Genomic DNA, 17,427 nt, shown 5'->3' with positions numbered 1-17,427 from the left:
TAAAAATATCCACTGACCTGGCCTCCACAGCCTTCTGTGGCAAAGAATTCCACAGATTCACCACTTCATGATTAACACAATTTCTCCTCATCTCCTTCCTAAAAGAACGTCCTTTAATTCTGAGCTCGTGGCCTCTAGTCCGAGACGCTCCCACTAGTGGAAACATCCTCTCCACATCCACTCTATCCAAGCCTTTCACTATTCTGTACGTTTCAATGAGGCCCCCCATCATTCTTCTAAACTCCAGCGAGTACAGGCCCAGTGCAGACAAACGCTCATCATAGGCGAACCTACTCATTCCTGGGATCATTCTTGTAAACCTCCTCTGGACCCTCTCCAGAGCCAGCACACCCTTCCTCAGATATGGTGGCAAAAATTGCTCACAATATTCCAATTGCGGTCTTACCAGCGCTTTATGGAGCCTCGACATTACATCCCTGTTTTTGTATACAAGCCCTGTTGAAATAAATGCTAGCATTGAGTTTGCTTTCTTTGCAACTGATTTGACTTGCAGATTAACTTTTTGAGAATCCTGCACCAGCAATCCCAAGTCCCATTGTACCGCCGATTTCTGGATTCTCTCCCCATTTAGAAATCTATCCACATCTACTAATTCCACCGGGTGGCGCCACCGCAGTGGCTGCCTCGCCAACAGTCTGTCTGTCCCCTCTCAGTTTTTATTATTTTAAGTATGTTTTATAAGTACGTTTTAATTTTTCTCGGTTTGTTTTATGTGGGGGGAGGGGGGAATCTTTTTACAGTCACTTACCTCGATGGAGATGCGATTTTTCTCCATATCGTATCTCTGTTCCCCCTGTGGCCTAACAGTGTGCAGTGGTGCAGCCTTTCCTGAAGACCGGCCCGGAGCTTCAAGCCCCGGGTGCGGCGCGGACTTTAACATCGCGGAACCTGCGATCCTTTGCCGAGAATCACCAATGGAAGAGCTCAAACCACGGAGGGTTCAACAGCCCCGACCACGGGTGAACAAAGGAGGAAGATGATTGAATTTTATTACCTTCCGTCACAGTGGGGAATGTGGATTCCACTGTGGTGGATGTTTAGGTTCAATTTATTTCATGTGGCTGTGTGTCTTGTTGCTTTTCACTTTGTATCAAAGATCCTAGAGCGGAGCAAGATGGGTTACTCTCACGCAAACGTGTAGTACGGTCATGGGCAGATTCATGGACCCATTTTAGCAACCAACCTCCACCACCTTGCTTCCGGCCAAAGATCGGATCTTTGTTTCCACCTCCGCTCCCGTATCTTCGCTTTGGTCTTTGACTTGGGCGGGGAGAGGGGATGCGCGACCCGGGGCAGCGGGGAGAGGGGATGCGGCCCGGGGAGAGGGGAGAGGGGCATGGGGGGGGAGACATTGTAGTGTGGGGGCATGGGGGGGGGGGAGACATTGTAGTATGGGGGGGAGACATTGTAGTGTGGGGGCATGTGGGGGGGGGAGACATTGTAGTGTGGGGGCATGGGGGGGGGACATTGTAGTGTGGGGGCATGGGGGGGGGAGACATTGTAGTGTGGGGGGGGGGCATGGGGGGGGAGACATTGTAGTGTGGGGGGAGGCGATGGGGTTGAGGGGTGGGATAGGGCCTAGTGTGTGTGTGAATTTGCGGGGAGGTTTACAATGTTTCTTATTTAATGTCCCTTGTCTAGTCTGAAATAAAGTTCATCATTGGATATAAAAATCAGAAGAAATATAATTGTGTGTGTTATATGATTATATACATTTATGCCACATTCATGTATGTGTGTTTATAAATATTTTATTCTTTAACAAGAATTAACAGAATTATGAACTAACAGAATTATGAATCTAACCCCATATCACGCACAAACACATCCACCGCAATGTCAATTACCCTGCGAGTCGGGTCGGTTCCGGTTACTACAAAATCAACTCAAACACTGCTTGTGAGCCATTTAAAAAGAAATGATTTAAAAAAGCATTAAAAAAGACAATTACCAGAGTCAAATGTTATTCTTGACAAGAAGTATGAACTGACAGAATTATGAATCTAACCCTATATCACACACACAAACTGTTGCCCCGCAACGTTGATTAAACTGCGAGTCGGGTCGGGTACGCTCCGGTTACTAAAATCGGCGGTGAAAAATGCCCAGGATCCCCTCCGTAGCGTACTACACGTCAACCCATTGCATTTCGCAGGAGTAGTCTATCTTGCTCCGCTCTAGGGTCTTTGCTTTGTATGGCTGTCTGGTAACTCAAATATCACTCTTCCTTCACTGGTGCAACAGGCGCAAAAATACAAGGAGAATGGAAAGGGAATTTGACGGGAAGCAGGTTGGGAAGAAGCGCAGTGAACGCAGCTGGTGGAGTCCGCTGGCTGGGAATGGACTCTGGCCATAGCCTTTTCCCTGACATGGATTCAGAGAAGCGGAGAAAGGGAAGGGAAGAGTCGGAGCTCAAGCGGTGAAAGTGGGAGCCGGTTCTAAACTGGCAGTGAGGAAGATGAGGCCTTAAAGTGGGGAACGAGAGCAGGAAGCAGCGCTGATACAGACATGATGTAGCCGAGAGAGAGAGGCGAGGGAGCGGTCTGGCTGCGACTGGAATAAGCAATGCTCCACTTATCATACAGACAGGAAGGCGGAGCCTGATTCCTGCGGGTTTTCACCAGGAACCTGGAATTTCTAACGCACCATTCTTTGAAATACACGAGGCTCGCACCAGGGTCTCTTCCATACCCCGCAACACTGCGTTCTCTCCCCATCCCCGCACTCGCAACAAGGGCAGAGTCCCCCTAGTCCTCACCTTTCACCCCACCAGCCGTCACATACAACAAATAATCCTCCGTCATTTTCGCCACTTCCAACGTGACGCCACCACTCGCCACATCTTCCCATCTCCCCCTATGTCTGCCTAGATGTCAGCTGATTTACATCGGTGAGACCAAGCGGAGGTTGGGCGATCGTTTCGCCGAACACCTCCGCTCAGTCGCAAGAACCCACCTGACCTGCCGGTGGCTCAGCACTGCAACTCCCCCTCCCATTCCCAATCCGACCTCTCTGTCCTGGGTCTCCTCCATGGCCAGAGCGAGCAACACCGGAAAGTGGAGGAACAGCACCTTATATTCCGCTTGGGGAGTCTGCAGCCTGCGGGCATGAACATCGAATTCTCCCAATTTTGTTAGCCCTTGCTGTCTCCTCCCCTTCCTTAGCCCTCGGGCTGTCTCCTCCCATCCCCCCGCCCTCGGGCTCCTCCTCCTCCTTTTTCCTTCCTTCTCCCCCCCACCCCCCATCAGTCTGAAGAACGGTTTCAGCCCGAAACGCTGCCTATTTCCTTCGCTCCATAGATGCTGCTGCACCCGCTGAGTTTCTACAGCTTTTTTGTGTACCATTCTTTAAAACATCAGTTCCAAGTAAAACGTATCTGGTGTTGAAAGTGGAAATGCTGTAACATAATGTTGCCCATTAAGTCGGCGGACTTTAGGACCCGGGAGAGCCCGGAGCTCAGGACCCGCCGCCCGCGGCTGCTGCTGAACCCACGGGAAGGGAGATTGTTTCAATCTTTATATTTTCACAAAAGTAATTTCTGTTCCGTTGCCGGACGCGGTTAACGCGTTAAAATGAACGGATCGACAGACAGACAGACAGCTCTGATTTCAGTTGTTGTTTATTTCACACTTCCCACATTTACATTCCCCCTGGTTTTATTTCCGCGCTCACTGGGGTTTCACGACGCGGAATTTGGGGATTAAATGGGAGCCATTCGTTCAGCGCAGACCTGTTGTCCATCGGGTTTCTGCCCCACAGCCCCTGAGCCCCGCTCCTGACGCCGGTCCCGGGACCCGACCCTTTTACGGAACCGGAGCAGATTCTCATCCACTGGTTTTCCGTCCCAGCCCAGAAGAGAGGAGAAAGTTTCTCCGTGAATTTATTCCCAGTGAAGGTGTGGAGATGGGACTTGGTGGCCGCGTCGTAAAATGAAACTGTCCCGGACTCATAACTGAGATAAACTCCCACCCTCCCGGGGATGGGACGGGCGGGGAGAGGGGATTCAGGGGAGGTGACTGCATCAAACTCGTCACCCCCCCGCCAGATGCTCCAGACTCCAGTCTCCGGGGCCTGTGTGAACTGTTTCTTCCTCTCCAAAGACTCTGCGGCGACTCCCAGAATCCACCGCTGATTCTCCGCCACTTCCACCTCCCAGTAATGTCTCCCCGATGTGAATCCCTCCGATCCCAGCACACACGCATACTCTGTAAACCTCTTCCCGGTGTCAGGGAGACTCCTCCCGGTCCCGGTATTTCTCACTCTCTTCCGATCCTCAGACACCTCGAGCCGCGCATGCGCTGTTTCCACATCCAGGGTGACGGAGACTGGGGGGAGAAGCAGAGAATCAGAGAGTCCCCGGGGGTCGGGGGGAGACTCGGGCACAGGCGGGCGGACAACTGAATCCTTGCCCGGGGTTCACCCAATTACGTGAAATGGAAAACACAAATCTTTCTCCGCGTTTCACTTCGAGGAAAGGAGAGGCTCGTGAATTGAAGGTGCGGGTCGGGCAGCGGAGTTGAGGAGAGGAGTAGGGGAGAGGGGGGAGAGGGGGGGAGAGAGGGAGAGAGAGGGAGAGAGAGAGAGAGGGAGAGAGAGAGGGAGAGAGAGAGGGAGAGAGAGAGGGAGAGAGAGAGAGGGAGAGAGAGGATGAAGAGATTGCGGGTGGGCATTTGGAGCGGTTGGGCGGGGTTTTGTGAGATCTCGCTGTTAGGTGGTGGAGAGGGAATCAGATTATCAAGTAGCGGATTGAGATAAGTGGTAACAGGAAGTATTTATAAAGGCAGGCAGGATATCGGATGTAATATTGGAGAATTGGGGCCAGTGTGGAACTGGCACACAGGAGGAGTTGAGGCCTGGGGCAGAGTCGTCATCATCACACTGAATAGAGGCGATTTCAGATGCCAGTTGTGATCCTTCTGCTCATGTTCTCTGCAGCAGAGGGCGAGACTGAAGGAGGGGTGGCTTCCACCACTGAAAAATGTTGGGATTGAATGGCCCTTGTGCAACACAGAATGTGTGGAGGCTCGCGATTGTAGGGTCGCTGAAGGAGAGGAGATTCATGGGTTGAAATGATCCTGGACCTGTAACCAAGAATTCATTCAACTCAGGCTAAACCAATATATGGGTTTTCATGGGGCATTGGACATGTTCCCTCATGGTGGGCGAGTGGTGAAAGAGAAGGCATATGATATCCGATATGACCTGGATAATTGGATCCAAGATTTACTTGGTTTAAGGAGGCAGATGGTATTGGCATCAGGATAGTTTTGTGAATGAAAGGTGTGGAATGGTAGTGGCTATCTGTACGCAGTGGTCTTCAGCAGGGATCTGTCCTGGGATTGTTGTTGGTTATGATATATATTAACGACTACTTTCTGTGCCGTAGGCATGTGATGTACATTTGTACTGACATGGAAATTGTTGGTGCTCTGGGTCACGTGGAAGGCTATCAAGGCTGGTCAGCCTCACTTGGTGTATTGTGTGCAGGTCGACATGCTCAAGGAAGGATGTGTTTGTGCTGGAGAGGGAACAGAGGAGAATCATCGGTTCTGAGTCTGATTCATTAATTCATTGAGTCTGAAACACGGTCTCGATCCATAATGTCACCCATTCCTTCTCTCCAGAGATGCTGCCTGAAACACTGAGTTACTCCAGCATTTTGTGTCTATCTTCGATTGAAACCAACACCTGCACTTCCTTCCTACAAAGATTCATCGGGATGTTGCTTGTGTTGGAAGACTTTTGATACAGGAAGAAGTTTGGCACAAATCTCAATTTTCAGGTGTATGTGTGTGAGAGGATCTTTGTCCGGACAAATTGCTGTTGTTTTCCACAGATAAAAAGCCTAGACTGAGGTGAATGCTAGATTCCCTGACAAATCTAATTCAAGCAATGCCTCAACATGATAGACAGTTAATAACAGTGAACCTCGCGATTCCAAGAGGGGGAAACACTGAGTCACCAGAAACTTCAGTCACTGACAATTCAGACAGAGTTATGGCACAGATTTCCCTCTGAAGATCGCCCATAAATTGTGATAACAATCCTGGTCAACACATTGATCCCACATTTCAATACTTATAAGGTCATAACTAGACTAAGTGGGACACGTTGGGTCCCATGTTCACTCGGGAGGGCTGGTCCCCTGACGCAATATTCCACCTCTCCACCAATAGTTGCCTAGAATGTTGCCTGGGTTTCAGCAACTAAGTTACAGAGAAAGGTTGAACAAGTTAGGGCTTTATTCTTTGGAGCGCAGAAGGTTAAGGGGGGACTTGATAGAGGTTTTTAAAATGTTGAGAGGGATAGACAGAGTTGACGTGGAAAAGCTTTTCCCACTAAGAGTAGGGAAGAGTCAAACAAGGGGACATGACTTGAGAATTAAGGGACTGAAGTTTAGGGGTAACATGAGGGGGAACTTCTTTACTCAGAGAGTGGTAGCTGTGTGGAATGAGCTTCCAGTGAAGGTGGTGGAGGCAGGTTCGTTTTTATCATTTAAAAATAAATTGGATAGTTATATCGATGGGAAAGGAATGGAGGGTTATGGTCTGAGCGCAGGTATATGGGACTAGGGGAGATTATGTGTTCGGCACGGACTAGAATGGTCGAGATGGCCTGTTTCCGTGCTGTAATTGTTATATGGTTATTATATGGTTATTAGTGGACAATGGGGGGGGGGGGGGGGGGGGGGCTTTCCGGAGGGCTGGTATGGGTGCTGTTGGCTGCAAGGACTACTGGTCTCCAGAGGGCTAGTATGGACATTGTGGGCCAAATGGATTATTGGGGTGGCAGCTCAGTCCCTCAAGCCTGATGTGCTGGCAGCTCACTCACGGCTGGTGGGCTGGCAGTTGACTCATGGTTATTCCTTGAAATTCCATTTCAAGCAGAGTGCAAGGCCACCAAATTCACATCCACTTTCCTACCATTTCAAGCAGGCTGCAAGGCCACCAAATTCAAGTGCAGTTTCTTACCTCTTCGAGCAGGGTGCAAGGCCACCAAATTCAGGTTCAGTTTACTACCACTTCAAACAAGGTGCAAGGCCTCCGAATTCAAGTGCAGTTTCCAACCACTTCAAGCAGGGTGCAAGGCCACCAAATTCAAATGCATGTTCATACCACTTCAAGCAGGGTGCAAGGCCACCAAATTCAAGTGCAGTTTCATACCATTTCAAGCAGGGTGAAACCACCATAAAACCACACAAAACACCAAACTCACAGGTCAGTAGACATTCAGTGTGTTCAGTTGATTCCCAGCTCAGACAGAGTCATGACCTCTCCCTCCCCCATCATGCAGAGACTGAGTCACACTTCCGGGTTTTATAATCCCTCCCCCTCCCACCAGAAAAGGTGTGGCCTTCATGGCGTGATTGACAGGAGAGAGATTCTCAACATTTTTAAAACACTAATAACACTTTTATTTTTCATTGAAGGGAAGAATCCTCTGCACCTGATGAGCAGAGGGGGACTGAGTAAGATGGCCAAAAAGTAAGTGGTAGCATTTTATCTAAAATCAATATAGTGCAAACAGGAAGTTGTCAAGTTTAGACCAACCATTTGTAGTGCCTTTTTACTTCAACCCAAACCCACAAACAACCATTTGCAGTGCATTTTTACTTCAAACCAACCATATTTTGATTTTCAAATCACACTAAGGACCCTCACAGTTGAGTAGACATGTGTTCAGTGTTATTTAGAGCTCAGAGAGACATTAGCCTCTCGCTTCCTCCATCTTGCGGAGACTGAGTGAGGTACACCACTTCAGGGTTTTATAGTCCCTCCCCTCTCCCACCAGCAGGGGCAGCAGAGAGAATGGCGATTTAAAAAAAAAACATTAATATTCCTCTGATTTTTCATCGATGGGAAAATCCTCTAGTCCAGTCCGGCGGAGGGGGGCTCTGAGCGAGGAGGCCAAAAATGACGGCCGTAAGTGGCGGCGTTTTCTCAGAAATCACATCGCAGTGTCAAAAGCGGTCAAGATCTTACTTTTAGTAATATAGATATCATGTGATAGGAGTAGAATTAGGCCATTTGGCCCTTCAAGAACTCCGCCATTCAATAATGGCTGATCTACCTCTCCCTCCTAAATCCATTCTCCAGCCTTCTCCTTAAAACATCTGACACCTGTACTAATCAAAAATCTATCTATCACTGCCTTAAAAATATCCACTGACTTAGGCTCCACAGCCTTCTCTGACTAAGAATTTCACAGATTTACCACCATCCGACAAAACAAATTATCCTCATCTCCTTCCTAAAAGAAAGTTCTTTCATTCTGAGGCTGTGACCTCTAGTCCTAAACTCTCCCACTAGTGGAAACGTCCTCTCCACATCCACTCTATCCAAGCCTTTTACTATTCTGTATGTTTCAATGCAGTCCCCCCTCATTCTTCTAAACTCCTGCGAGAACAGGCCCAGTGCCGACAAAAGCTCATCATAGGTTAGCCTACTCATTCCTGGGATCATTCTTGTAAACCTCCTCAGGCCCTTCTCCAGAGCCAGCACATCCTTCCTCAGTTATGGTGTCTGCAATTAGAAACATAGAGAAACATAGAAATTAGGTGCAGGAGTAGGCCATTCGGCCCTTCGAGCCTGCACCGCCATTCAATATGATCATGGCTGATCATCCAACTCAGTATCCCGTACCTGCCTTCTCTCCATACCCTCTGATCCCCTTAGCCACAAGGGCCACACCTAACTCCCTCTTAAATATAGCCAATGAACTGGCCTCGACTACCCTCTGTGGCAGGGTGTTCCAGAGATTCACCACTCTCTGTGTGAAAAAAGTTCTTCTCATCTCGGTTTTAAAGGATTTCCCCCTTATCCTTAAGCTGTGACCCCTTGTCCTGGACTTTCCCACTAAGCTTCCCCCCCAGCTTAGTGTCATCCGCAAACTTGGAGATATTCCAAATGTGGCCGCAAACTTGGAGATATTCCAAATGTGGCCTTACCAGCGTCTCATAGAGTCTCAGCATTACATCCCCATTTTGTATACAAGCCCTCTTGACTTTGCTTTCTTTACTACCCATTCCACTTGAAGATTAACATTTTGGGACCAATTTTAAACTAGATTTAGTTAAATCCATTTTATATAAACTGAACAAGTAATTGGGTGTTTTCGTCTGAGACGAAATTCGTGGCTGAGGTCAATACTAATTTGTCTGAAGCGACTCATTCATACAATGCCTCAATGTGGTGGAGAATTAATGACAATGAAGTCCGTAACTCCAGCAGGGGGTAGACACGAGTTAACCAAAGTCAGTAGTCACTGACAGGACAAGCAGGACCAGTGGCACATATATCCTTCTCTGATGGAACCCGCGGTTTTTATGACAGTCTTGGTCATCTAATTCCTACTAGTTTTCAATACCTCTGATTTAATTTAGTCAAGTTTACTTTGCTGGTTACCTGGTAGAAATCAAACTCGTATCGTGGCGTGTTTCTGCGGATGGGGTTAAGATGTTTTAGTCCATCTAGCAGTCTGTGTCTTGGTTGTATTGTGCTCCCTGTGTTGGATGTGTTCAGGGTTCTGACATCTCCAGCTGACCACTTGACTGTGAAGCTTCCCAACAGGTGAGACTGGTGCTGGTATAAAATTTTAGTTCCCCTTCAGTTCATCATTACGGTCAATCTTTGCATCTATTTACAACTTAAATATGTCACCCACATAAGAAGTAAGGAATCCATATGTTTTACCTTGATGATTGGCAACAACAATGTCTTTCAACACTGCGTTCAACCAGTAGGGGTGATCAAATTTTTCATCCAGCATGGCACCATCTCTTAGTGACAATGTCTGGTCTTCATCATTAATTCTGCAAATATTAAATAACCGGTTATAACCTGCGCGTCAACATGTTTATGTGGCTTTACAGATCCGTGCAGAGTTTAACTGAATAACATGTCCTACCTACTCTTGCGACCAGCTTCCTCCTGGAATAAATAAAACAAAAATTGACTGAGGGAACAGCAATTTCACGCAAGTTATTTCACATAGTTGAAAATTACCATTTTCTGACTCGCGCTCACATTGTCACACAGAGGACATTACACTGATGGAACCAATGCAGGAGGGTTGTTAAATGTTTGTGAAAATTATACTATATCTCAGAGGAGGCAATGTGCAGGAAAATCTGCAGGGTGTGGTGGAGACGCCCTCAAAATAAGGGAAGGGATTCCACACCAGTGGTCCACATGAGTGGCAAGAGTGGGGGATAAATTTGTGAAATTTGAGCAATGTTTGTAGACTGTATTAAATAATTGGTATAGCCTTCGAAAATGTCGGATACATTTTTTTTGCACGGTTCATGTATTGTATATATTTATTACCCGACTAAAGTCTATTTTGAATTTTTTTTTAAAGGGAAGTCTGGACGTGTTGTGAATTTCCTGCTGAACAATATCATATGGTCATAAGTGATAGGACCATTCAGCCCATCAAGACTACTCCACTATTCCATCATGGCTGACCTATCTCCCCCTCCTAACCCCATTCTCCTGCCTTCTCCACATAACATCTGACACCCATACTAATCAAGAATCTATATATATCTGCCTTAAAAATATCCACTGACTTGACCTCCAGAGCCATCTGTGGCAAATAATTCCAGAGTCACCATCCTCTGACTAAAATGTCTCCTCATTTCCTTCATAAAGAAATGTCCTTTAATTCTGAGGCTATGACCTCTAGTCCCAGACTCTCCCACTAGTGGAAACATCCTCTCCACATTGAAGCATTGTGTGAAGCCTTTCATTCTTCGGTCAATGATGTCCCCGCTCATTTTTCTAAACTCCATCGAGTACAGGCCCAGTGTCGAAAAACGCTTATCATATGTTACTCAACAATAAGCTGTTAATCATGATTGGTTGGAGGGATTTAAGATTAACGAAGGATTAGATTGGGTGTGGATGTAGAATGTATCACCGGTTCTGCAGATACCAAAACACAAATGTAAAATTCAAAGTGGCCTGAAGCAAATCCTGTCAGAAATTCAGTGATCAGAATGTGGAATTTGCGGTCATAGGTCTGGTCGATGCAGATGGTAATGTAACATAAGATCACGTATCAGAATGAGGGAACCACAAAGTGTGTGAGGCACTGGTCGGATACAGGTTGCTGTCATCAAACAATTTGTTTTGCAGTATAAAATCTTGCAGGAGTAAATTAAAAGGAAATCAGCAGAACAAAACAGAGTCACGTGTCACGACAAACAAGAGAATCCGCAGAGATACAACAAGTATATTAATAGCAAAAGAATAACTCAGGAGAGAATGGTTCCCTCTGAGGTCAAAGGGACAACTAGAGAGAGAATATGTGTGGAGGAAAGAACTGCAGATGCTGGTTTAAATCAAAGGTAGACACAAAATGCTGGAGGAACTCAGCGGGTTAGGCAGCATCTCTGGAGAGAAGGAACGAGTAAACGCTGCTCTATTTTAGTGAGAATCTGGTGCAGTTCAGCAAACTGGGTTGTGATCTCTGGCTCATCGGCTGATTGCTTTTACTACATTAATTGTCGGAAGATCTATTTTATTTAAATGGAAATACTCTAATCCTCCGACCACACTCGATTGGTACTCTGAAACGATATCATGTTTAAATTTAGAAAAACATTAGGAGTGACATTGTTGAACCTTTGGTTAAATTTGATAGGACTTGGGGAAGATTTATTCAACATTTTCACACAACATAAATTGTCCCCTCTCCAACCGTTATAATAATTATTTTACCTTTATACGGTGACACGGACTTGACGACAAACAGGGAATTCAATTGTTGAAATTCTTTGCAGCCCAGATTCAGTTTTGCTTTTTTTTTCTCGTTTAGGGGGGTTTTGTTTTTCTCTTTTTTCTCTTTTCTTTTTGTTTTTTGTTTTTATCTTTTTGTTTTTATATATATACAAGTTTTCTTTTAAACACTTAACTATATTTACATAGAGACCGGGAGGTCTATACTCAATGTGTATTTTGACACTGGTCTCATATTTAGGTTATTCCTGTTATTAATGTAACCCTGATCCCTATGTATCAATATCATTGTTATGTTGATCATTATTTTTTTGTTGTTTTTTGTTTTTGTTTTTGAAAAAAATGAATAAAAAGATTATAAAAGGAAAGTTGTTGTGTGACTGATCCTGTCAGATGAAAGGTGAAGATCAATATATTATGTCATTCTCCTGCATATCTTCACGAAATGGAAGGTCACATAGGCAACCCAATCTCAAGACATGGAGTGTAGACAAAGGCCCTTCGGCCCACAATGCCCATGCTTGCCACTGCACCTACCTACACCGCTCCCATTTGCTTGCATTTAATCCGTAGCTTTCATTATCCTGGCAATTCAGGGCTTGTCTGAAAGCTACTGGAATGTTGTGAAAGTAATCTGCATTACCCACCTTTCTATTCCCACAATCCAATTCCTTGTACCCTATTCTATTTCACGTGCCCATTAATTCCCACTCATTCGCCCTCCACTCACATTCACTGTCCATGTCAGTACGGATGCTCTTTGTGGACTACAGCTCTGCTTTTAACACCATCCTTCCCCACAAACTGGTGGACAAACTGGGGGACCTGGGACTTCCAGACTCCACCTGCATGTGGATAAATAGCTTCCTGTCGGGTCGCAGCCAGAGAGTCAGAGTGGGCCATCACACATCCACGGCCCTCAGCCTCAGTACCGGCTCTCCACAGGGCTGCGTGCTGAGCCCCCTGCTTTACACCATCTATACATATGACTGCACCCCCGCCCACCACAGTAACACCATTGTCAAATTTGCGGATGACACCACGGTGGTGGGGCTCATCTCTGGGGGGGGGATGAGTACGCCTACAGGGATGAGGTGGAGCAGCTGACAGTGTGGTGTGGAGAGAATAACCTGCTCCTCAACACCTCAAAGACCAAGGAGCTCATAATAGACTACAGGAAGAATAAAACAGACATTACACGATTAATCATCAATCGTCGCGCCCCCCGTCAGTACCCAGGCTCGCCTGGGGAAGCCAATGATCCTTCCAGCAGACTAAATTCTACAAGACGACGCCTGAGAGCCAAGTCAAAGAATCCTAGTCATTAACCCAAAGCCGAAAGCAGCAACAACGACCAGCCTCAAGAGCACCAACCTAGCAGTTGGACCTGCTCTCCGAATACTACAACTGAATGTTGAAGGCCTCTCTGCAGCCAAGCGACGCCTCATCGAAGTCCTTGCCTACCAACAATTCAGGACTGGACATGGCCCCTGCTTGGCCAACCTTCACAAATGGGGCAGCAGTCCAACCCCACGGTGTGCTTGTGGAGAGCAGCAAACAATGCAACACATCATTGAAGCATGCCCTCAACAAAGACTCAAAGGAGGACTTGTCACCCTTCATACAGCAGATCAAGAGGCAACTGCTTGGCTAAAGGACTTTGCATTCGCTAAATAAAAATCAGAGGGGACTGTGTGGAGAGGGTGGCGGATTTCCGCTTCCTGGGAATCCACATTGAGGAGGACCTGACATGGAGCGTGAACACCTCTGCGCTGCTGAAATAGGTCCAGCAGAGACTGCACTTCCTGAGGGTGCTCAGGAAGAACAACATCACCCAGAGACTGCTGCTGTCCTTTTATCGGTGCTCCATAGAGAGCATCCTAACATACTGTGTATGCGTGTGGTACACCAGCTGCACAGCGGCTCAGAGGAAAGCGCTCCAGAGGGCTATTGACAACGCCCAGAAGATTGTCGGATGCCCTCTCCTCACCTTGGAGGACCTACATAGTTCCCACTGTCTCAAGAAATCCCAGAACATTATAAAGGACATTTCCCATCCCGGGCACTCCCTGTTTGAACTGTTGCTGTCAGGCAGATGGTACAGATCAATGAGGACAAGGACAAACAGACTCTAAAACAGTTTTTATCCCACAGCAATAACTACACTTAATATAGCCACCAAATGAGCGCTACATACCAAAGGGATTGTGCAATCGACAGAAGAATGTATGGTTGTGTGTTTATGCTTGTTTTTTTCATGTTATTTATTTTAGTTGTTTATTTCAGATATTTCTCTTTTACGTATCGTTAGCTTTTAGATAATGTGTGAATGGTGCACTGACTGGTTGGCATTTTTAATTTTGTTGTACATGTTTACACGTTATAATGACAATAAAGAACCTATACCTATACCTACACTACTCCCATTACCATGTGCTCTAATTCTGCCCACTAATCTCCCATGTGGGACCTTAAAGGCTTTCTGAAAGTCCAGGTACACTACATCCACTGACTCTCCCATCTCCATTTTCCTAGTTACATCCTCAAAAAATTCCAGAAGATTAGTCAAGCATGATTTCCCCTTCGTAATTATCCATGCTGACTCGGACAGACCCTGTTACTGCTATCCAAATGTGCCGCTATTTCATCTTTTATAATTGACTCCAGCATCTTCCCCACAACTGATGTCAGGGTAACTGGTATATAATTCCGTTTTCTCTCTCCCTCCTTTCTTAAAAAGTGGGATAACATGAGCTACCCTCCAATCCACAGCAACTGATCCTGAAACTATAGAACATTGGAAAATGATCGCCAAATGCGCCCACAATTTCTTGAGCCACGTCCTTAAGTACCCTGGGATGCAGACCATCAGGCACTGGGGAGAAGGCAAGAGAATGGAGTTGAAAATGTGAGCAAGATCAACCATGATTGAATGGCGGAGTAGACTTGATGGGCCGAATGGTCTAATTTGTCTACTATGGATTATGAGATAGCAGAGCATGTTTGTATGGGGGATGTTGGATAAATATAGGAATTGATAAAAGTTGCATTTGCACAAATATATCGCTCCCAATGTTGTGACTGAAGTTTCATTGAACGAGATTGAAAAATAACCCCTGACCTTCAGAAATAACACGATGTCTGTTTGTTCCATTCGCCCCTGCAGATTTGAGAGTTCCTCCTCAATAGTGTTTAAATTCTCTCGAATGTCTTGAAGATTTTTCTCCATTGGACTTAGAATCTTCTCCTCTTCTTCCTTGATCTCTCCGAGAATGTGCTGTTCTTTCTTCACGAGAATCTGGTGCAGTTCAGCAAACTGAGATGTGACGTGAGACTTGAGGCTTTGTGACTGCTCCTGTCAAATGAAAGGTGAAGTTGTCAGAATATATTTCTGTATTCTATTTCGTTGTGAAGTAGAAGGTGACCATTTGGCACATCGATATCTATGCTGTTCCTGAGAATAATCCCATTAATCTCATTTCCTCCCGTTTCCCTGAAACACAATGGCCCTCACGTCCACATTAACTCCCACCGACTCCCAGATCACCCGCCTTCAGCAGCTTCATTACAGCAAACAATTAAACCAACATGTCTGGGAGATGTGGGCGGAACCCACCCTGGTCACGGGGAGAATATAGAAACATAGACGATAGGTGCAGGAGTAGGCCATTCGGCCCTTCGAGCCAGCACCGCCATTCAATACGATCAACCAGAATCAGTACCCCATTCCTGCTTTCTCCTCATATCCCGTGATCAGGCATGAGACAGGGAAAAAATTGAAAAAAGAGGGAGAGAGATTGGGGTCCAGGGGGCAGCGCCCCTGGTGGTGGTAAAACGAGGCAGCGCCCCCCATGCAGAGAATTGTTGATAATTATACCTTGAAATGATACAATTTCCTTGCTTGTTTACCCTTAAATTATACTGTAAGAAGCATGGGGGGTGGGCAGAGCTGTGTGAGAGAGGGAGGGCAGGGTTATGCCTGGGGAGTGGGTGGCGGTGGTGGGAGGACAGACTTGTTCCAGGGGAGGGGTAGTGGGGAGTTGTGCCAGGGGAGGTGAAAGGTTTGGTGGTGAGGAGTGGACAGAGTTGTACCAGGGGAGGGGGGTGGGGTAGGGGAGTGTAATTCCAGGGTAAGAAGTGGGGGGGGGGGGGGGCGGGGAAGAGTTGGGGTTAAGGGGAGAGTTGTACCGGGGGGGGGGTGGGGGTTAATGGGAGAGTTATACTAATGGAGGGAGTTGGGTGGGTGGGGTAGTGTTGTACTGGGGGAGGGGTAGAGAGCGGGGGGGGGGGGGTGGGGGGGGGGGAAGGGGACATGGAAGCGTCACGTAGACAATACCAGAAGTCAGGGTCGAACCGAATTCACCGGAGCAGTGAAACAGCGCAACTAACTGCTGCCACGCTACGCTGTAGTGCATTAACCAAAATACAAAACTACACAAAACGATCAGAAATGCCACACAGCAAGGCCTCACCCGGACTTGGGAAATCTTCTGCTTCTGTTGCTCTTCCATTTCCTGGATGGCTGATTTATTTGTTGTCAGAGATTGTATGGATGATTTAACCTGATCCTGGGAATCAGAGAGAAAGGGGGTTAGACAATAAACATTCAACTATACATTCAAGCAAGTGATCGTAGTCGGTTTGCTTTTACCTTGTAGATTTCAACAGCTTCATCTATCTGCATGAAACGATGTTTTCTGTGTTCCCGCCCAACTGCACAAATCACACAGATCAGTTTCTTGTCAGTTTCACAAAACAGCTTCAGTTCTTCCTGATGTTCCTCGCAGTGATGTTTACTTTCCTTCTCTTCCGTATTCAGGCTCAGTGTTCGAACTTTCTCAGACAGTCTCGCCAAGGCCCGACTAACCCTGAGGCTGCGGTCTGTAAACACCTCTCTACATTCCGGGCAGGAGTTTTTCTCCTCCCTGTCCCAACTCTGTGTGATACAGGAGCGGCAGAAGTAGTGCCCACACTCCAGTGACACCGGTTCGGTGAAGAAATCCAGACAGATGGGACAAATTGCCTCCTCTGTTAAATTCTCGACCTGCTCTTTAGAAGCCATTTTAACTCCTGCCACTTCCTGGTTTGAAACTGCTTCCACTGATTGGAAGTTGCTGATCCCTTGTGATCCCTCTGTACCGCGAGTGTCTACTATAGGTTTTCAGGGTGAACGTGTTCTCAGTGACCGTGTCCTGACCTCAAATACCCATGGAGGGTTTAGTGAGATGTTAAACAGACCGGTATATAAATGTAAACACAGGGAATGTTATGGGACAGTTTAGAGCAGGACAGAAAAAAAGATACTAACTGGGGTGTAAAACGATGGTTAAATATAAACTTAGAGTGAAGTCAAGTAAGAATAATCGTCATTTGAACAAGAACTGCGATGAACAGTTGCCTATCCAAAAATCTCTTCACCGCCTGTCTCGTATCAGCCTCCACCACCAACCCTGGCAGCGCGTTGCAGAAACTCACCACCATTGGGGTAGAAAACGCCGCGAAACTGCACAATTCTTCAGCCCGCTCGACATCACTCTGGTGATGGGAACCAGCACCACAATGAACGAAATTTCATCACATGCCTCAGTTGGAATGGCGGAGGCCCTAATGCGTCAAGAAAAACAAACTTCTAGTACAAAGATAGACACAAAATGCTGGAGTAACT

General features: G+C 46.7%; 1 protein-coding gene across 2 annotated transcripts; it reads right to left on the bottom strand.

Moving 5' to 3' along the window:
* Nucleotides 1-3,636: 3,636 nt before the first annotated feature.
* Nucleotides 3,637-16,853, bottom strand: LOC116989783 (zinc-binding protein A33-like). Of its 2 annotated transcripts, XM_033047358.1 has the most exons (6): nt 16,414-16,853; nt 16,235-16,330; nt 14,884-15,117; nt 9,932-9,950; nt 8,416-8,417; nt 3,637-4,293 (listed from the first exon to the last, which is right to left on the bottom strand). In XM_033047358.1, the coding sequence occupies exons 1-6, from the start codon at nt 16,822-16,824 to the stop codon at nt 3,661-3,663; spliced, it is 1,395 nt and encodes a 464-aa protein (XP_032903249.1). In that variant the 5' UTR covers nt 16,825-16,853; the 3' UTR covers nt 3,637-3,660. The 2 variants fall into 2 exon arrangements, with proteins under 2 accessions (XP_032903249.1, XP_032903251.1); XM_033047360.1 differs by lacking the exons at nt 3,637-4,293; nt 8,416-8,417 and adding an exon at nt 9,591-9,832 and having other exon boundaries at nt 9,928-9,950.
* Nucleotides 16,854-17,427: the final 574 nt, after the last annotated feature.

This window comes from Amblyraja radiata, chromosome 30 (assembly GCF_010909765.2).
Source record: "Amblyraja radiata isolate CabotCenter1 chromosome 30, sAmbRad1.1.pri, whole genome shotgun sequence".
In the NCBI taxonomy this organism is placed as follows: Eukaryota; Metazoa; Chordata; class Chondrichthyes; order Rajiformes; family Rajidae; genus Amblyraja; species Amblyraja radiata.
Note: the sequence above shows the minus strand (reverse complement) of the source record. Positions and strands in the feature narration are given on the sequence as shown.

Coding starts and splice junctions, on each gene's coding strand:
- LOC116989783 (XM_033047358.1), bottom strand. CDS start 16,824: ATGGCTTCTAAAGAGCAGGTCGAGAATTTAACAGAGGAGGCAATTTGT. Junction 16,331..16,413: donor AAGCTGTTGAAATCTACAAG/GTAAAAGCAAAC, acceptor TCTGATTCCCAG/GATCAGGTTAAATCATCCAT. Junction 15,118..16,234: donor AGAAGATTTCCCAAGTCCGG/GTGAGGCCTTGC, acceptor TTCATTTGACAG/GAGCAGTCACAAAGCCTCAA.